General features: G+C 48.6%; 1 protein-coding gene across 4 annotated transcripts in view; it reads right to left on the bottom strand.

Annotated features, from left to right (window-relative positions):
• The window catches only part of PPP1R12B (protein phosphatase 1 regulatory subunit 12B), a 132,806-nt gene that overhangs the window by 20,680 nt on the left and 90,251 nt on the right, over positions 1-21,875 (bottom strand). The window contains exon 1 of one of the 4 annotated variants that reach the window (XM_053998298.1): positions 10,424-11,032. The exons of the other annotated variants lie outside the window; for them this stretch is intronic. Coding sequence (XP_053854273.1) covers positions 10,424-10,525 — 102 coding nt within the window. The 5' untranslated portion in view covers positions 10,526-11,032. Of the gene's footprint in view, positions 1-10,423; positions 11,033-21,875 lie in introns of those variants that run through there. 4 annotated transcript variants of the gene reach the window in all.

Here is a 21,875-nt window from a genome sequence, read left to right as displayed (position 1 = left end):
GAGAGCTTTTCCAATCTCAGTGACTCTGTGATTCCATGATTCTATGGAACACTGGAGGAGGTGCTTAACTGAGACATCCCTGCCATTTGTTGAAAGAGAGACAAACTTCTTCAGAGGCCACTAGGATGTCACACTGGAGACAGTTTCAGCAGAAAACAGCTTATTTCCTGCTCAGATCTACCCTGTGTTTGACCATGGCATCTTTGGAACCCTCTCCACGTGCTTCCAGCTGCACCTGCTCCATCAGCACAGCCCCCACTGGCCCTGCCTGCACTGCCCTGTCCTGTCCAACAACCACCAAATATTCACTGGAATTCCAGCAGCACTGGCTGGCTCCCTGTGCTGCCCATGCAAGTGAGGAAGGAGGTCAGTTGCTCAGAGATGCCATCCCAGAGCTGGAAATTCCAAGGTGAGAGTGAGAAGGTGAAGGACAAAACTCTTCTTCCTTCATTGCTGGGAAGAGAAGTTGGGAATGAACAGAGGGAATGAAGAGTTGAGGCATCACACGTGATGAGCTGGTGCAAGAAGGGTCTTTTCCTTCCTGACTTTCCTGAAGGAAATTGTTAGGGTTGTGAGTCATTATCAACAAATGCACTGGAGGCTTTTTTCTTTCCCTGGCAAATTTGGAGCAGCACTGCAGTTTTGCCCAGATTTATTTATTTCCCTTGGGATCAAAATTCAACTAAAAACATCAAGAGCCAGGGAAGCATCGAGTTGTGAAATTATCCTTCCATAATCTAAACAGGGTCAGAGCACTGCAGGGGTTGGGGTGGGGGGAACACACGGGGCTGGAGGCGGCTGTCCTGGTTCGGAATCCAGCACGGCAGCAGAGCTGAGCCCTGCTGCTGCTGCCCAGACACCCGAGGGGGCGACTTCTAAAGGAAAATGAAAAAGCACAGAGCACTTGCAGACATGCTCACAAGCATCTGGTAATCCTCAGGTCTCAGAGCTCTCACCAGAGATCCCATCACCTTCCCTCCCATTCATCTCACGGTGGGTAGCACATCCAGGTGGTGGAGGACGCTGAAGGGATTCAGCCCATTTTGCCAGCTCAGAGATTATCCAACCCAGGTGGGCTGGAAAATCACCAGGATCTGAAATGGGACCCAAGACAAAGGGCGAAGAGCACCATAGAACCATGGAATCAGAGGATGGCTTGGGTTGGAAGGGACCTTAAAGCTCATCCAGTTCCACCCCCTGCCATGGGCAGGGACACCTTGTACTAGCCCAGGTTGCTCCAAGCCCTGCCCAAGCTGGCCTTGGACACTTCCAGAGATTCTTGGGGTGCTGACATTGGTCAGTCTCAAGAAAAAGGGACAGCTGGGTACTGGCTTTGGGTCCACCTACCCAGAGTGCTGGGATGCTGCCTTGTGCCAGAAACACCATCCAGGACTGATTTTAAAAATGTACTTGGATTGTGGAGGGCAGGAGCCTTCCCTCAAAACCAGAACATTTTGCAGCTGTTGGGAGCTCAGTGATGAATAATTTAAACCAAATTCCTCATGGAAGGTTTCAATAAAATACAGCCCTGAACTGCAGTGACAAAAGGGGGATTGGCTGCTGCTTTCGCCAAGGCAGAAACTGCCCTAATTGCTTCCAATTGCATTCTGTGGCTGAGGTTGGAGCCAGTGAAGGCACAATTCCCTACTATTTACATTTTTTCAAGAAAAAGGAAAAAAAAAAAACACAAGGAAAAAAAGAGAAAAAAATAGATGCTTCGGGAACATTTTATGCTTCTTTATCTCCAACTGGCCAATCTCGGGACAGTGTACACTATTTTAAGGGAGCTGTCAAGGAATTTATTTTGGTGTGTTTTGTCTCAGAAATCCTGATCAATGCCTATGATTAATTAACCACCATTTAATGACACCCAGGGGCATAGCTCCAGCTCTGTCCTCCTTTAAGCAACCAGGGAAGTTTTAGAAACCCCTCAAATTTTATTCTTGTGCTGGCAAATGTCCTCTTGATGAGCTGTGTTTATTTTAGAAATTAAATATAAAAAAAAAGCCAGCTGGTTTTGGGGTTCTTTCCCTTTTATAAGTAGAAGTCACTATGTTCCTGCAGTTACGTAGCTCAGCTGATCCTACACGAGCTCCAGTGTTTGGGCCAGGCTGATGTGCGTTCCAAAGGACAACCTCCCTCTCTCAGGAGCATCAAATCCTGAGCTAGAAGGGTACCATGAGGATCAAGCCCACCTCATGGCCCTGCACAGACGCCCCAACAATCCCACCCTGTGCACCCCTGGCAGTGCTGTCCAGACACTCCTGGAGCTCTGGCAGCCTCGGGGCCGTGCCCATTCCCTGGGGAGCCTGGGCAGTGCCCAGCACCCTCTGGGGGAAGAACCTTTCCCATTCTCCAATCTAACCCTCCCTGGCCCAGCTGTTCCCTCAGGTGCTGTCTCTGTCACAGAGAGCAGAGATCAGAGCTGCCCCTTGGGAGGAGCTGCAGCCCCCAGCGGGGTCTGACCTCAGGCTCCAGGGTGAACAGACCAAGTGCCCTCAGCCGCTCCTCGTGTGGCCCCTCCAGACCCTTCCCTATTTCTGTCTCACTCTTTTGGACACTCTCCAATAACTTCAGATCCTTCTTATGTTGCTGTGCCCAAAACTGCCCCCCAGACTTGAGGTGAGGCCACGCCAGGGCAGAGCAGGACACTGCTGAGGGCAGGAATCCTCCAGGAGCCATTGCAGCCAGAGCTGAGCTGGAAGGAAGAGAAGCCAGGAGGAGGCTGCCTGGGACACCTCGGACCATCCCCGGTGGGTACAATTCAGGTCGGTGTTCCCCTCCAGCTGCGTTTGTCATTCCAGTCAGGAATGGCTGGGATCAAGTTTAGTTTTTCAGTGGGCGCAGAATAATTTGAAGGTCTGGCTGAACTCTACTTTTGAGAGTTACTTTGAGGTCGTTGCCTCCCTCAGAAAGCTGCTCCTCTGACCTGAGAGCTGTGGTTTGTGCAGCATCCTCTTAGCTCCACTGGTGTGATGGATGTGCTGCTTCCAGCTTGAGCCTGCAATCGTGCAAATGCAAGGATTCCAAAATCCTGTGGATATGATTAATAATCCAGTGCAGCCAAAGCACCTCCATGTAACCTCCAACTCCCCAAAGCCTGATACAAAATATGTTTTCTCAAACTATAAATCAATAAACTTTGCTTAAGAAAAACTGCTATTACTGAAGCATAACATTAAAAGCTTCTCCAAGATGGAATAGTGGCTTTGGCAGCTGGCTGCAGCAGATCCCATCCTTTTCAGTACAAACAGCATGTATTTAATCAGAAACAAACATCCAGGGCTGTGAGGTACTGATGGTCACATCTCCTGCCACCCAAACAAACTACAGTTAGATGCTGGTCTGTGTCATGTGTGCCATGGCCAGCCTGTGTCTCTGTGCTCCAAAACTCTCTCATGGACCATGGGCTTTCCAACAGCTGCAGTTTATTCCCATTGTCTCTTGGGGATAAACATCAGGCTGGATAGTATTTTAATTTAGGAAAGGCTGTAATTCTGAAACCCATGGTTCGTTGCCCTTTTCCCCTTTTCTAAGGGATCAAATTTTATTGGTGAAAAATTTAATTTTGCAAAGCGACGTGATCTTAAGACAAAACTCTCCAGACGTGTGGAAATAAAAACCAAGCAGCCAAGTGATTTCTAGTCCTAAATTTCTTCCAGATGAGAATGCCATAGGTCTGCAGGAACCTCTTCCCTGCCCTGAAAAAACTCTGGCAGGATGTTCTCAGACGTTTCATTAGGGATTGAATATCTCTTGAACCAGCAGTGAGGTGAGAGCTGCCAACAGCCAACCGGCAACTTTTCAGTGTGAAGTTCACTCCAAAATCCAGTGAACAGCTCCTGAGCCAGCGGCCACATTCCCACAACAGCACTGTGGGCATAGGCAGCACATGGCAGCGAGACTGGAATCATGGAATCACAGAACTGTGAAGACTGGGAAAGCCTTTGAAGACCATCAAGCCCAAATATTACCCCAGCACTGTCATGCTGACCACTAACTCATGTCCCCAGATGTGATATCCCAGGTGCCACATCGACGTGTTTTTTGAACACTTCTGAGATGGTGACTCCATCTCTGCCCAAGGCAGCCTGAGCCACTGCCTGACCACCTTTTCATGGAAGAAGTTTTCCTCAATATCCAACCTGAACCTCCCCCGGCGCATTTTGAGGCCATTTCCTCTTGTCCTGTTGCTTATTACCTGGGAGAAGAGACTGATCCCCACCCAGCAGTGCTGGGTTAATGTTTGGACTCAGTGATCTTAAGAGTGCTTTTCCAACCTTAATGATTCCATGATTATATGATTCTATGCACCATGTCCCATGAATAGCACAAGTAGAGCAACCAGTACACAGGCAAATGGATGAACTGGGCTCTGTCTCTCTTCCAGCCCTATTTTTGATGGGTTTGTGTTCATTTTATGAAAAACAGAACTCTAGCGGGCTCCTGCAGGGAAGAAGACACTGGTTTCCAGCTCAGCAGGATGAAGTGGTTTGCTGCTCACAGAGATTCCACCCACTCTCCCCATCACTCCTGTGGCTGCTCATTCCCATCCTGCAGCACTTCCCCCTCTCTCTGTCCCTGGTTTTGTGGCTGCACCATTAACTGACCCAAATTAAGGGTATCGTCTTTCTCCTCCTCCCTTCATCCCTTTTAAAGTCCCAACTGATTCCCAGCTCTGGTGGAACCTCAAGTTGCCCCTGACCTTGTGACCTCCTGCAATGAGCTGTGGTTTCAAGGCTGAGCTATCCTGAGAGATTGCTCTCCAACTGCTTAACCAGCTTCTCCAAAGGTAACACCTCTAACCAGGGAAGCTGAGGGTCAAATGGGAATTTTAAATGAGGCTGAAGTGTTACATCAGGTCCTTTCCAAATCATCCGTGACCACTCAGAGCCTTTAATAGTTAACAGACTCCCTGCTCCAGCTTTGGCTTGGATCAATTCTGCTGCTCAGGGAGGAGAGCAGAAGGAACTTCAGCCTCAGGGACAGAAGCCGTTCAGCCCACAGGTCACAGCAGATGCCCTGACCCATCTTGTTTATACATCCACACGCAGGAGCATCGTCTGGCTACTGAGTCACAGCAGGGAACATCTCATGGGTGGTGCCCTGGGAATGACCACAAGTTCCCGATATGCTTCCAGATATGGACATTTACAGAGGAGAACTCAAAAAAAAAAAAACCCAAGGACAAACAACGTAGAAGGATTTCATCCCGATATCCATCTGAGAAACACGATGCTTGAGGAATAACCAGAGATAAAACAAAGCAAGGTGCTGGAGAACACAGACAAAGGCTGATTGCCTGTAAGTTCAAGTTTCAGTATCCCACATTTTTTGTTGGCTGCTGGGAGAGAAGGGTATCATTTCCACAAGCACTGCGTAACTAGTCAGCAATCCAGAAATTAGATAGAAACTGTCATGAGACAACTTATTTGATCCTGTTTCAATTTATGCGGCATCACTTTTATCACAACCAAACTGGTCCAAGCCACTAAATGGAAACCCAGGAAAGTAAAGGTTCCTGGAAAAATATTTTCATAACACTTTCTATTCTCTAATACATTGGCAGTGGCAGCACAGCAAGTTAAATAATTCATGAAAATCCCATGTGAGAATAAACTTGTGACCAGGGATATCTGAAATGGATGGAACCTGTTGCAAAAACACCACAGAGCAAGCATTGACCATCTGACACATTTATATTCCAAACTTGAGGAAGGCTGTAATCCTATCAGGCATTTCTAATGACCTCGCAGCACTCTGGGACATTGACTTTTTACATGGGCAAGTGACAGGACAAGTGGGGGGACAGTTTTAAAGTAAGAGAGGAAAGATTTACATCAGGTATCTGGAAGAAATTCTTCCTGCCCCATCCCTGGAAGTGTTCAAAGCCAGGCTGGATGGGGCTTGGAGCAACCTGGGCTAGTGGAAGGTATCCCTGCCCATGGCGGGGGTGTGATGAGATGAGCTTTAAGGTCTCATCCAACCAAATAATTCTGGGATTCTGTTATTGTATGATCACTTAAACATTAACACGAACCCTGTCAGTGTGATTTACATGCTGAGCACCTGCAGCTCAGCCACTCACATTTTTGTGCATTAGCTTTTCTTTTTGCCGCAAGATTCGCTTTGCCTTCCCGACGTACGTGTGCACACGACCGTAGCCAGCCATGGTGCATTTGCTGCCATGGCAATCAGTGCTCAGAGCCCTGCTCAGAGCACCACGGGCTCGTGTGGGGGCTCCTTAACAGAGATGGTGATTTGGGATCGGCTGCTTTTTATACTCAAGTATTACTATCAAGGGACTTGGTGCAAACATATGGCCCATAAAAGGTGATGCTCCTACATCCCATATTTCACCCAGCGCAGCTCCTTCAGATGCTCCAATGAAAGGCAGAATAAAATAAATCAGTGCAGACCACTGTGTACACTTAGAGCTTTATTGCTGAGCTCTTCCTGATAAAATTCAGCTGGAAAGCTCAGGTTATGTACTCTGAAGGTGGCTTAACATGGGAGTGGTCTAACATCAGAGGGAAGAGCCTTGCAGTGAAAGCGTGAGCATGGACAGAACAAGGAGAATTATACAGAATCTCTTGAGGAGTGAGTAACAACCATCAAGCAGCTACTTCACAACCAGGCTGGGCAGAGAATGGACAGAGAGCAGCACTGGGGAGAGGGACATGGGGGTGTTGGTGGATGAGAAGCTCAACGTGCCCTGGCCCCGTGCCCTGGCAGCCCAGAACCCCCCCTGTGCTGGGCTGATCCCCCAGCGTGGGCAGCAGGGCAGGGGGGATTCTGCCCCTGTGCTCAGGTGAGACCCCACCTGCACAGCTGCCTCCAGCCCTGAGGTTCCAGCACAGCAAGGATGTGGAGCTGCTGGAGTGAGCCCAGAGGAGGCCACAGAACTGCTCTGAGGGCTGGAGACCCTCTGCTCTGGAGCCAGGCTGGGAGAGCTGGGGGTGTCCAGCCTGGAGAAGGATCCAGGGAGTCCTCAGACCCCTTTCCAGTGCCTAAAGGGGCTCCAGGAGAGCTGGAGAGGGACTTGGGACAAGGATCTGGAGGGACAGAAAAAAGGGGAATGGCTTATCACTGCCAGAGGGTAGGGTTAGATGGGATATCGGGAAGGATTTTTGGCTGTGAGGGTGGTGAGGCCCTGGCACAGGGTGCCCAGAGAAGCTGTGGCTGCCCCTGGATCCCTGGAAGTGTCCAAGGCCAGGCTGGACAGGGCTTGGAGCAACCTGGGCTCATAGAAGGCGTCCCTGCCCATGGGACAATATGGGCTTTAAGACTTATTCCAACCCAAACCATTCTGGGATTCCAAGTGATGGCAGCCACACAGATGCAGCCACTATTGAAACAGCAGCCCACAAAAATCTATGACAATTTTAAATTGATTAAAAAAAAACCCCAGCTAATAAATCAAGAAGGAGCAGTTTATAAAAAAGGGGAAGGTTTGACAAAGAGGTGGAAAACAAATAAAAAGCTGCAACTGGAATCTCTGCAGAAAGTTAGGAGCATGCATTCTCCTTAACTTTTGTTTTCCCACCTAACCAATAGCCTGTGGAGAAGCACAAGGATTACAAAGTACCACAACAAACAGATGGATAAGCCTAAACACAAACTATATGGTACTTCCCTTCCAATGAAAAAAAATTACCAGCCCAGCAGTAATACGAATTAAAAAAAAAATAAAATTCCAGTCCTTGACTTCACTCTCACCCTTCCAATCCTGTCATTTATTTGCTTAAATGCACACAACAGGTTTCATGCCACTGGATGCCTATTACATTATTGGAAGTGAATATTATTTTTTTCAGGAGGAGAAACCTCAAGCTAAATCACTGTGGTGCAAAGCATGATGACAAGGTACCCACTGCCAAACACTTGAAGCTTGTGCCAAACAATGGGATGATCTGAATAGAATTTCAAAGGGGTTTGAGCTTCCTCTTTTGAGGAATATCCTCATTAAAGCAACATTTACCCTGGGGGATTTAACAGGATTTGTGTATTTTAGTTTGTGGAGGTCCCAGGGCTGTGGGACAGTGCTGACCTGGCACAGGGACCTCATCCCACAGTCACTGTAAGCTCCTGTGCAGGGATATTCCCTCTCCTATGGATTGCATGAGTTCACTGCAAAGTGCCCCCCTCCCTTAGCTGTGCATTTGGGGACTTCCCATCAATCAAAGGAAGAAAAACCCCAGGCAATATTATCCTAACTGCTAAGGAGGAACATTCCAAGCAGCAGTGCAAGTGCAGAGGGAATGCCACGGGAAACTGCTTGGCAAACGACATCTAATGTAGCTTTTGGCACTGATGCCTCGAGAAGTCAAACCTCCTTTGCTCTGCCTGGTTCTCCAGGAGTTTTCTCCCTGTGTGCACCATGTGTGAGGCTCCTGCCTGCTCGTGTGTGCTCACACCCCTGCTCAGCTGGGAATGTTTAGAGCCCACAGCTCTGCTGGTATGAATGGATTGGATGGAAAGATAAAAGACTCCAAGATATCACATTTCTACCTTGTTTGTGAGGGTGGCTCGTCGTGGCACAGGCCTGTTACTGTGGGCACGGGGGAGTGGGTGAGGAGGAATAAACTCATGGGACAAACCCAGAGTCAACCAAATTCCCTTCTCTTGCTCATGGCAAAATTACATTGTCTTGGAGAAAGAGTTAACTCAGATCCTTTTAGCCTGAAGTCAATCCTTCCCTAATCAGCCTTTTAAGGCATGGGCTATTTCCATAACCCAGATAGCACCAGGGCTGTTTCCTACACTGACTGAGTCGATGCTGCTGCACTCCCCGCCTGGTTTTCCCTACAGATGCTGTGGAGTCACAGCTGGCAGTGCCTTACCACTGCAAGGACTTCTGTGCTCATGTGTTGGTTTTCATCAAAACCCCACTAACAAGAAGGCCCTCTCATTCCCACCTGGCATCTTTCTGTAACCACCTGGGAACTCCCACCTCCTTCTCCAATACCCACAGCTCCTCAGGAGCCTGCAAATCTCATTGCAGTGATGGACAGAGAAACAAGCACCACCTCTACCCACCTGAGAGTTTCCACCACCTTCTCCAACACCCACGGACCCTCAGGAGTTCTGCAGTGCCCCCATGGCTCTGGACAGAGAAAGCAGCCCCTCCTGTCAGTCTGCTCCAGGCACAGCTCAGGGCTCTTGTGAGATGTTTGTCACTCACTCATATGCCCAGATGCATAAGAGGGAGAAATGAGTCAGTCTGAACATGCCTGACCTTAAAAACTTGCGGTTTGAAAGAAATGAAACCATTCCCAGCACACTGGAATGGTTCCCCACCTGTTACCAGGCTGGTGATCGATAGCGCAGCCCTTCAGGGAGGAGTGGTAAGCACAGTGCTTCATCTGATGAGGGAGGTCCATCCAAGCCCACGGGGGATAGCTTTAGATTCTCTGAACCATCCCAAAGACACTCCAGCTGCAGAAGGAAGAAGGACCTGCTCCTGATTACAGTTCTGCTCCTGATTACAGTTAACAGCCCAGGGCAACCAGCAGCCACAGAAGCCTCGAGGCTGAAGTTCCCTCGGTCAGGAACTGCTTCCATTAATGCCACAGCAGTGGGTTAAAACTCAAATATTTCAGGCAATACTTTTTCCAGACCAAGATCTGTCCCTTCCAACAGAGCAGGCAATGCATATCTGATTTGAGCAAATACCAGTGCTGGAATTAATTTAATGCTCCCGTCTAAAATTAGCCTGGCTGTTAAAAACTAATTCCTCCAGGCTTTGACTCCAGCGTGATAAATTTCTTGATGGTGAAGAGGCTGCCTGTATAATGATACAGACCCAGAGGGTTTGTGACAGCTTCTCCCATGACTATGGAGCTATCAGCAGTACTGCTTGGAAGCATTCCCAACTTTCCAACACCTTGGGAGAGGAGGATACCAGCTCTGGTTTGGGGAGTACAGGTAACTACCTTGACTTGCCTCCTGCTACAGGTGGTCTTATTCAATTTTTTTGTGGTGTTGGAATTACTAAACTACAGCACAGGCCAGCTCAGCCCCAGGGGTGGAAGTCGATCATAAACCTTGTTTCACTAGCGATAGCAAAGTGTTTATGGAAAAAGTGCAGTTTAACAAGCTGGTCAGGTTCTGCCTTGTTTTTACCAGGGAGGTTTTCATCCAGCAACAGCCTACCAGGAGAGCCATGTTCCAGGATAGGTGGAAACCACCATCCCAGCAATTCCCTACACCACTAACACAGCTAATCCCAGTGCAGGGACTCTGGCAGCTGCTTAAAACCTGTTGCTGCAGAGGCACCATCCCAAGTTTCATTTAAACCATCCTCTTTCCAAAGGAAACCACAGGCACAGGTCTCCAAGGGTAAGACAACAAACCGCCACCACCGGGCTCTGCTCAGAGCATGTGCTGAGCAGGGTAATACAGAAAGGAAAAAGCTGCTTACTCTGAGTGTCTTTGCGATCGGGGAAGGAGAGGACGGGGGAGAGTCTGACTGAGCCTTCCTGCTGCGAGTATATTCCTTACTCCTGGTGTACAGGGACGACATGGCCACACGGGCTGGCTGGCTGTGAGAAGCAACACCAGTCTTGCTCTCCTGTCGCTCTACGGTGCTGGGCAGGTCCTTCTTCCAAGGTCAGAACAAACTAATTAAACTATTCACAGCTCTGGTAATTAAACCCTCCTGTTTAGGGTGTATAATTTTAGGCATTAATCTGCTGCAGGAAGAGCTGAGGCTCCACAATGTTTCTTGTCCGAGCAGAAGCAGAGAAGGTGTCAAGGACTCGCTGTGCTCCAGTGCCGGGTGCTGCTCTGTGCCAGCCTCACTGCCTGGGCCCCATCCCGACTTCTCCGCAAAAGGACATTTCCCCTCGTCCAGAGCGTGCCACAGGCCCAGAGGGATCAACCTCTCCCCAGAACTGCAGGAGGCAGAAAGTCTCTGCTCAAGGAGAGAGCTGGAAACTGGCTGGGTGTATCTAGACACGAAGCTTTTGCCAAAAAAAGCTAAAAAAAGGAAAGGAAAAGCAAACCCTGATTTACTCCGGAGCGCGGCCGCAAGCTCTGCCCCTGCTGCATGGAGCTGCACGTTTTAAATGAAACACAAAAGCATAAATCAGGAACAAACGCTGGTTTGGAAAGGGGCAGTCCAGCTGAAGTTGGGTTTTGTTCCATCCTCCTCCTCCACCTCCTCCTCCTCCCCCCCCTCTGGCGCCCTTACCCACGCACAGGCTTCTTCCAGTCCCTCCCGCCGCTGCCTTCTGACATTCTGACATTCCAGATCCTGACTCGCTCCAAGAGGAATGCTGGAGGGCAGCCAGCAGCAGCGATTCACTTTCAGCTTGGGATTTGGGCTGCCAAATTGGGTTTGGGATTGGTCTTGGGATTTGGGCAGGAAAAAAAAGGAAAAAAAAAATGGGAAGGGAGAGAAGAGAAAATCCCTCCCAAGCTTCTGAGGCCTGGTGAGCTGAGTGGGATGCCGAAGGTGAGCTGACAGCCCTTTGCAGGGGCTAAATTCCAGAAGTTGTGTGTGGCTGTGACAAAAAGAGATGATTTAAAGGCTACGGAGCAGCTCGTGCCGTGAAAGGGAGGACACACTTGGACAGCACAACAAGATTTTTGTTGTTTGCTCAGAAGCCTGTTTGTGCTGTGGAAGGGTGGCACAAAGCTTGTGTAACATACACTGGTTCAAGGGAGCGTTTGGAATCAAGGAGGAGGGAGAGGAGCTTGATGAAAGGACAGAGGGTGTGGAGAGCATGTACCTCTCCCAAACTCCAAGCTCTCTGCCAAGCTCTGCTGCTGCACAGGCTCACTGGGAGGGGCAAGATGGCTCCCTGCAAAGGTGAGCGTGTGTCCCTCGTGTCCCATTGAAATGTTCGTTTGAAAAATGCCTCAAACAAGCTCACAGAACCACAGAGAATCACAGAATGGTTGGGGTTGGAAGGCATCTCTGGAGATCAACCCCCCTGTCAAGGCAGGGCCACTTAGAGCAAGTGCCTGTCCTGTCACTGCATCAGCAGCATCTGTCCTGCTCCAGGTTCACATCTGCTTAATAGCAAACATTTCCTACCAAGGCCAGGTTGGGAGGGGCTTGGAGCAACCTGGGAAAGTGCAAGGTGTCCCTACCCATGGCAGTGGAGTGGAGTGAGATGAGATTTAAGGTCTCTTCCAATTCAAACTGTTCTGTGGAGTGCAGAATAGTATCTATATTAAAATATTTTAAGAGTATTATCCCACTCTGTGTTGCTCTGAAATCTTGCTCCTTTTTGCACCCTACTTGGCACCTGAGTAATTTAACTGGCACAGAGCTAGGGAAGGGGCTTGGAATAGCAGCTACAGTAATTCCTCCTGCCATCCAGCATCTTTACTTTTCAGGGGCAAAGCAGCATCACTGTGTAACCAGGGAGAGCAGGAGGTGGGGCTGCCAGATTTTCCTGCTCTAAGAAAGTCACAGTGATATCAGGTTTCTTGATATTTTTCACAAGGAAGGAGGGGACTAATCATTCACTGAGTGCAGGAGAGGGAGAAAGGGGTTTGGAGAGGTCTAATTCTGTCTGGTAATATCTCTGCATTCCCCTTTCAAGGTAAGGAAATGAAGTCCAGACACACAAGAAGGCAGTGACAGGCACCCTGCTGCTTCAGAGGGCTGGGGCAGGACCTTGATCTTTCCAGCCTCCATCTGTTGCACTCATCACTCACCTCTCCCTGTACCTGGAGCCCGACTCTGCTGTACAACAAGGTAATTCAGATGCTTTAGATGCATATTTATAGACCCTGCACACACGGTGATCCTTTCACACCAGCCTCAGTTTCTGGAGTTTCAAAACAGTGTAAGCGAAACTGGGCAAACTGGCTGGTGGTGCACTGGGGTGTCCCAATCCCAGCTCCAGGGCTGACAAAACCCAGCTTAATCACCCCGGTGGAGCTACACAGCTCTAAATTGCAGTGTTTGGCTTCCCCTCCCACCCACTCCCAAATAAATTCTCACATCCCTCCACAGTCACATTTATGCTGAGGAGGGGCAGAAAAGCTCCAAAATCAACATTTTGGTACAGAACTCACAGCCCAAATCCAAAATACACCCTGAGCCATTCCATACTAATTATTTAGTGACCCAGTGTAGATCTCACACAGACTGATTAACAAAGCTTGGTGGACAGTTACTCAATTTAGAGAGAAGGGGAGGCTTGATTAGCCAGAACACAGAGAGCAGCAAGAGATGCAATATGGCAAAACATGCCAGGTTTCAGCATTATTCCAACAAATGCCTGATTTAGGGGTTCTTCCTGCTGGTTTGCACGGTTTACTTTCAAGTAGTCCCCAGTGGAAGTATGAAACATGACCCTCCTTCACAGTGCTGCTATTCCTCACAGTCTCAGCTCTGTCATGTTCAAGGTCATTGTTTAGATCTGACTGTTCCTGTCTGTTCAGGAGATTCCTCAGTCAGTACCAGGCTGGTCCATGCTTTAGCTGTGGTGCTGTGTACTTTATAAGGGATATTTATGCAGCTTTCAGAAAGACATGCACAAAAATCATCTTCCATGAGCATTTCCACAGCCACTGCACACACCTTCCCCAGGCTGTCTGAATGTTGACTTCATGCTCTGACCTATTTCTGGGCAAAATCACCTTAAAGTTTCTTCTCACCTTGGACTACAGCACAACTATACTATAGTATTATGTCTTTCCCATATTTATATGAAAGAGTATATTCCCATAGTTAGAGCTGTGGTCTTGGCTATGATCACTCTTCATACACCTTCACCCAAAAACTGGTCAGGTTCTTCCCCCAGAGGGTGTTGGGCACTGCCCAGGCTTCCCAGGGCATTGTCCCAGCTCCAAGGCTGCCAGAGCTGCAGGAGTGTTTGGACGATGCTCTCAGGGATGCACAGGGTGGGATTGTTGTGGCCAGGAGTTGGACTGGATGGGCCTTGTGGGTCCCTTCCAGCTCAGCAGATTCTGCTACTTCCTTTTTCATTCAGATGTCTGTCCTCTCCCTTCCTTTGGTGATGATGCCTGTGTTTGTACTACATTTTAAAAATTAGTTAGGCAGGAGAACTCATATGCACGAAAATGACGTATCAGAAATAGGATGAAACCCTGAGCTGAATATTTGAGCCTTTTTATCTGTGTTGAAAACATTCACCTACAGGACATGATGCTGGTAAAACAAATGTCAGCAGCGCTGCAGCATTCCAACCTGCAGCAGACAAAAATGGGAAACAAATTTGGGAGTTAAAGCCAGAGCTGCAGTGATGCCCAGGGGTCATGCAAGCTCCCGGCACATTCCCTGAGTGCAGAGGAGGAGAAGCCCTCTCGGGACACCAGAATTCTAATACAACTTGAAGAATGAGAATAGTTGGTATTTTTGGAACAAATTATGCCAAAACTATCTCCTGAAAGTCCTAGCTGTCATTTTTCACACCAGGTTTACCACGTACCTCACTGAATTCCTTCCCATCCAGCTGAGTTCTTTCATCTGCAGCCAAACCTCCTCTATCTCCCAGTGCAGGCACATCCCAGGGAGCACAGTGGTGTCTCCAGCTACACAGGGCTCAGCTGGGGCAGAAAACACAAACTGGGCTCACACAGCACCAGGACATTCTCAGCACTGTGACCTTCCCCCAGGGCCTCCCTGCCTACATCTGCTAAATTAATCACAGCCAGGGACCGCCCCAGCACACAACCCTGAGATCACTGAGCTGGTCTCAGGTCTCAGAGAAGGTCTCTGGCACCATCTCGTCCTTGGCCAAGCAGGGCTCCTCAGGTACCGCTGGGCACTCCTAGGGACCATTCCCAACAGGCACCTTGGACACTGATCTGGAGGGTGGGAGGATTCAGTCACACGATGAGCCTTCCTTCCCAGCTGGCCTCAGGGCTAGCAACAGGTTAAGATGGCACTGTGGTACTGAGCCTTTGAGGATGGGTTGTCAACAGTGGCACAGCCCCTGCTGCGACCCCTCCTGTGCTGGGCCAAGTGATGCAAGAACATGGGGCAAGAACATGTAATTCACAGCTACCTGTGAATTACAACTCAACTGGAGGAGCAGAACAGGGAGAGGCAGGCAGCAGGCTTCATGTTTTCCTTTGAACCTGTCACAGAATCACTGAGGCTGGAAAAGATCTTTAAGGTTGCGTCCAACTATTCCCCAGCCACTGCCACATTTACCACTAAACCATGTCCCCAAGTGCCACATCCACACATATTTTGAACATTTCCAGGAATGCTGATTCTACCACTGCCCTTGGCAGTCTGTGGCAGGGCTTGCCCTTCAGGGAAGAAATCTTCCCCAATGTCCAACCTGAACCTCCTCTGGCACAACTCGATGCCATTCCCTCTCCTCCTGTTCCCTGGGAGCACAGCCTGACCCCCAGCTGCCTGCCCCTCCTGTCAGGGAGTTGTGCAGAGCCAGAAGGTTCCTCTGAGCCTCCTTTTCTCCAGGCTGAGCCCCCCCAGCCTATCACTGAGCCCACTTTGCTCACTTTTCTTTGAGAAGCAGAGAATGTCCTGCTCCTCCATAATCGCTTCATGCCACTCCAGACACTTCTGATACCTGCTGGCACCTCCTTCTACAGAGTTCAGCTGTTTGCTCTTCAAGTAAATAAATCTCCCCAATCCTCCCCTTCTGGGTTTCCCACTGCAGGAGCAGAATGTGCTGTTTGTCTGTTGAGTCATGTGCTGGTCCAGGGAATCACTGAAATCTGTAATTTTATGCAGTACCTAAATCAACTGTAAAACTGTACTTATTCTCATGACATTTCTCTGGAGAAATGGAACAAAATAATCTGGCAGTTCTTTCCAAGAGTCAGGCTACAAAGTCATTACACATCCAGAAAATAGTGTTTCTAGATATAAAGCAGTTCTGTAAAATATCCAGAAAAAAAAAGAGAACCTTGAAATGGTTTGGGTTGGAAAGGACTTTAAAGCTCATCTTGTTCTAAGCCCTTACATGGTCAGGGTCACCTTCCACCAGATTGCTCCAGCCTGGCCTTGAACACTTCCAGGGATGAGGCAGCCACAGCTTCTCTGGGCAACCTGTGCCAGAAACTCAGTTTAAACATAAAAAAACAATTTACCATCCAACTACCCTCATGTGTTCTAGAGAACGGAGTCAGAATTAGATTTCCCACTGCTTTTATGTCACTGGACTGGCCCACAAAACTGAAATCCATAGCGCCACAATCCTGCATCTCCCCCTTGCAACAGCGTTTATATTGTGGGCAAAGTTTAATAATCCTGGGATTGGCATCACCACGGGATGTCCTGTATTGGTGCTCACTTCAGCCCAAAATAACAGCCATTCTTTGTGCACCCCTAATGGTACCTCTGCTTCGGTCCTGGGGCAGGACCTTCCTCACCTTACACTTGTCTCCTACTACATCCAGATCACACCAAGAGCTGTAATCTGCAAAGGACAAGCCCGAGGGTGGCTCCAGCAGCCAGGAACAGTTTAACACACAGGGTTTAACACACAGGGCTCCATAGGCAGAGAAAGGGTAACACCCAGGGGGCCATTGCACCAGGGAACCAGTCACTGCTTTCTCCACATGGGATCTTGCAGTAAAATGTCTCTAGACTATCCTATCCCAAAACACGGGGAAAGGAGTTCACCTGGAAAGAAAAGGCTGAGTCTTGTTAAGCCTCCTGCTCCCACCTCTTTATTCGCTGCACCCATCGCATTATGTGCAAAGAAATTCTGCTTGTTCTGGAGAGAAACTGCTCATTCTGGTGCATAATGAGTGAATTTGGAATTGGCAGCACAGTCACTTGTCCCAGGGGACGTGACCAAAAGCCAATCTTCAAAAGTGATCATAGAACCCAAAAATCCCAGTGTTGTTAAGTCTGAAAAATATCACAAGTCCTGTCACCTATTCTGTGTTTTGGGTGGTGTTTGTGTTTTTTTTCCTGACAAGGATTTTCTGCTTTGGTTATGAAGATGCTTATGGAGCAGGAGAAGGACTGGACTCCAGTTCAGGGCTTGGTGGCACTGGTTGGTTGGTTGTTTTTTGTGTTTAATTGGTCTTTTTCAACCTAAAAAATGTAGTAATTCAGCTCCACTCTTACCCTCTGCATTGCTTATTAACAGTCATGTTCTCATGACACTAGGTAACCTGAGCAGGTAATTTTGACCAAGTATGTCTTTGTACAGTGAGAGAACTAAAACTGGCTTCAAAATACAGATTTTTATTCCTGGGGTACAGTCATAGGCAGCTGAGGAGCTGCTGGATTACAGAAATTAGTGTGCTATACAGCAAATATAGCCAAGGAACTGTGTGTATAGAGCAGCCAAGGAACTGTCTGTAAATATCTGTATAAACACATATGTATGAATTTCTTTAGCAGTAACAAGGCCAACACCTATTACCTTTAAAAGAAGTTACTAGTAATCTAGTCTACAATTTGTACTTCTGGGCTTTTGATTTAGCTTATTTAATGGAACTTTGTATCTCAAGATTTAATAATTCAAATTGTTAATATTATTATTAGTACTGCTACTTCTGTACAGCAACTGTACATGATATATAAACTCTACTGCAAATAAATGACTTCTAAATCAACCTCAAGCTTTACCAGGGTCAAATAGAGCTTGCAGGGTTTATTTAGCACTGCAGAAGGCAGTCAGGGTTATGCTGGGCTGCAGGAGTGGAGCAAAGCAACATGGTCAGGCAGTAGCTGCTCTGTAAATGGGATGTGCAGGCTCTGCTGGAGTTTTCCATACATGGAATTTGGATCGGAGGAGGGAACACTTCCATCTGCAGAGCACAGGCCAGGATTCCCAGGAGCAGATCTGCTGGGGTGCCACGTAGATAGGGAGTAGAAGGAAAGGGTCTTTCTCTCCTCCCAGACACACACAGCAGCTGAGAGTCTATAATTGCGACTATAGCATCATTCTTCTCCCACTTTTTATTCCCATCTCAAAATTTATCACAAAAAAGCTGGAAGTATCATGCATTAGGCATACCAGGATTAGCACTGAGCAGCACATGCAGATCATTTAGTGGAGGCTGAGAATAGCACATTTTAAATATAAAATTTCAGAGTTATTTTCTTTTTCATTTCTTATAAATAGAGGTAATAAAAAGCAAGGGTGAAGACAGTTCAAAAAGCAGCATTCTCAGCAGGGAAACATCATTTTAGCACCTGCAAGTGCCCAATTTTGCATGCAGAAGAAACATCTTTCCAGCAGTTCTGTGGAGCAAAGTTGAGTTTTTGGAAGAAAAGGTAAGGTGTCTCAGACACTCAAATCCAACACGTACTGCAGGATGAGAAGCTGGGCTGTTCACTGACCCCTCTGGGGGCATCCCTAACTTCAGAGGGGGAGAACTGGATCTAAAGTAAAGGCTGCAGAGAGAAAGATAGTTTCACTGTCTTGAGTTCACCATCATTTGAAGATAAAGCTCAGGATAAGCCCAGTAAACCAATCTACATCTGCACTTCTACAGCAAGGGCACAGGGAACCTGAGACAGGGCCTGGAGGGGGCAGACAAACCCACAGCTCGACGGTATCAAAGGCAGAAATGCTTCTGAGAGAGCCACAGATGTTCACCTTCCCTCTCTGAATGTGCTATCAAACTGTATTTCATGGAATCACAGAATATCCTGAGTCAGAAGTGACCCACAGGGATCATCCAGTCCAACCCCAGCCCTGCACAGACACCCCAACAATCCCACCCTGGGCATCCCTGGCAGCGCTGTCCAAACACTCCTGGAGCTCTGGCAGCCTCCGGGCCGTGCCCATTCCCTGGGGAGCCTGGGCAGTGCCCAGCACCCTCTGGGGAAGAGCCTTTCCTGACATCCAGCTTAAATCTCCCCTGACACAAGCTGATGGTGAGAGGTTACAGAAATGGGTGGCCACAGTGGCAATAACCAGAAACAACAAACCACCACAAAGGGCTCCTGTTGAAGGGGACAGATGTGGCAGCTTTGCAAAATATAAATGTCTCAAAGATCACAGACAGGATTCCATTCAGGCTGTAAATGTAGCCATGGGCACAACCCCTGAGGCAACCCCAGTACTGCCTTTTGTCATGTCATAATCCTGGCCAGGTCTGTACACCAGAGATTGGTCTGGTGGCTATGGAGGGGTTGCTTCATGTCCACCCAAAACCTGGCTCTTTTCTGAACTCAGTACCATGCTTTGTTCAAAAAAAGCATCACAATAAAATCACAGAATCACAGGATCAAGGATTGCTGGAAAAACCTTTGAGCCCAACTGTTCCCCCATCACTGCCATGTTTACCACTAAACCATGTCCCAGGTGCTACATCCACTTGTTTTTTGAACACTCCCAGGGCAGCTGTGCCAGGGCCTGACCACCTCTTCAAGGAAGAAACTTTTCCTAATAACCAACCTGAACTTCCCCTGTCTCAACTTGAGGCCATTCCCTCTTGTCCTGTTCTCTGGGAGCAGAGCCCAGCTCCCCCAGGCTGCCCCCACATGTCAGGGAGTTGTGCAGAGCCAGAAGGTTCCCCCGAGCCTCCTTTTCTCCAGGCTGAGCCTCTCCAGCACCCTGAGCTGCTCCTCATCAGAACTGTGCTCCAGACTCTTCTCCAGCTCTGCTGCCCCTCTCTGGACAGGCTTCAGCAAATCCAGAGAGATGCTTTGCTCCGTCCACTCACAAGTCCAGTTTGAGCATTGCTCATGCAAAAAATCAATTGATTTCACCCAGTTCCAACCATTAAAGGATAAAGTAGTGCTGGAACACAGTATTTTCCAGGGGAAGCTGTCTGGCAGTTGCACTCAGCAAGTGTTTCCTGACAGGTTCCCTCTCCCCAACCAGGTTTCTTACAAGGAAGAATGCAACACAATTTGCAGCTATGAACAGGCCATGCCAGAGAAGCTGAGAAAGCAAACAGCAGTACAAGAACCAGATGGAAACAGCTATTTCAAGCTAAGGGACTTTCCAAAATATGACGTAGAGAAATAAAAATCTCAGGGCTCTCACAATAGTCATGATGCATTCTGCTCTTTATCTACATTGATCAGATTCTCTGTACCCAGCACAGCCACTCCACGGCTGTAAAACCTGTCTGTCAGCTCAGCTGTGGAAGTGAATGGCTGTCACACAACAATATTCCAGTGCCACTGGCCAGGCAAATCTGTAGCTTCAACACATTGTCATCTAACTGTGCTTCAAGCCTATTTCTGACCATCCCTGAGCAGCAGCACGTTGTGGTGCAGAAGGTTATGTCCACTGCCAAGGATGAAATCTAACATGAATGAAAAGTCAACCTATGTGGTACAACAGCCACTCAAACCCACCCACAACAGTGCCCAGCACTGGGTACCTGGTAGGTACCTACTATAGAATCACAAATGGCCTGGGAAAGCTTAAAGCTCATCCTGTTCCACTCCCTGCCGTGGGCAGGGACACCCCCACTATCCCAGGTTGCTCCAAGCTCGGTCCAGCCTGGCCTTGGACACTTCCAGGGATCCAGGGGCAGCCACAGCTTCTCTGGGCAACCTGTGCCAGGGCCTCCCCACCCTCACAGATGAGAATTTCTTCCAAATACCTGATCTAAACCTCTCCTCTGACAGTGGGAAGCTGTTTCACCTTGTCCTGTCACTACATGCTCTTGTAAAAAGTCTTTGTCCATCTTTCTTATAGGTTCCCTATAATGAGCAATGAGGTGTAAATTAACTAGAGCAGGTGGGAAATTCCTGCCAGGAGGAGTTTTGCAGCTTAAGGATTCAACATCTTGACATACCAAACAATGAAGCAGCTTATGCCACATAATGTCACTTTTGATAGGGGAAGTCCATGTCCAAGAGCAGAAAACTAACAATGACTTTCCAAACATGAGGCTTTTTCTGAAGAGAGGCATGTGGGAGGATATAAACTCCCAACAAAAAGTGACCTTTTAGAGACACAAGGGACAAACCACATCACCACACATATCACAGCAACATACCATTTTTCCTACAGTGGTTGTTTCCAAATGATACATTATTGCCAGAGAATTTGACTCCAATTTTCCCAACAAATTTAGATTACTCCTAAGTGCTCTGCTAGCCACGAGGCAATACAGCTTCTGCTTTTTGTTCCTTCTGGACATGTCTGGGAGATAAATAATTTACCACATGAATGTGTAATGGCACCAGCCTGCACAGGATGGCAGGAGATGAGGAAAATCAGCTTCTGGCTGTGCCAGAGAGAAGCATCCATAGAATACTGGATGGTTTGTGTTGGAAGGGACCTTAAAGCTCATCTCATTTCAACCCCTGCCATGGGCAGGGACACCTTCCACTAGCCCAGGTTGCTCCAAGCCCTGTCCAGCCTGGCCTTGGACACTTCCAGGGATCCAGGGGCAGCCACAGCTTCTCTGGGTACCCTGTGCCAGGGCCTCCCCACCCTCACAGGGAACAATTCCTTCCCAATATCTGATCTAACCCTGCCCTCTGCCAGTGGGAAGCCATTCCCCCTTGTCCTGTCATGCCACGCCTTTTCCCAAGTCCCTCTCCAGCTCTCCCGGAGCCCCTTTAGGCCCTGGAAGGTCTCTGAGCTCTCCCTGAAGCCTTTTTTTCCCCAGGTGAACACCCCCAGCTCTCCCAGACTGGCCCCAGAGCAGAGGGGCTCCAGCCTTCAGAGGAGATCCAGGGGCTCCTCTGGACTCATTCCAGCAGTTCCACATCCTTGCTCTGCTGGGACCCCAGAGCTGGATGCAGATTCTCACACTGGGGAGAAAGGGCACACAGCAGGGCCTGAGCATGGCACATCCCAATTCCATGTGCTGCAGCCCCCTCCCACTGCCCCCAATCCCTTTCTCCAAGGCAGACACCTGTGTCACCATGACACAGCCCACCCAGGTATCTACTGCTGTAGGCAGGAATTTTAATTCAGCAGATCAGATTTTTTAGAGGATGACTTCACTCACATCAGGAGAGACATCCTTCCCCAGCC

This window comes from Vidua macroura, chromosome 24, assembly GCF_024509145.1.
Source record: "Vidua macroura isolate BioBank_ID:100142 chromosome 24, ASM2450914v1, whole genome shotgun sequence".
NCBI classification, from domain to species: domain Eukaryota; kingdom Metazoa; phylum Chordata; class Aves; order Passeriformes; family Viduidae; genus Vidua; species Vidua macroura.
This window is presented reverse-complemented; position numbering and strand designations above follow the sequence as displayed.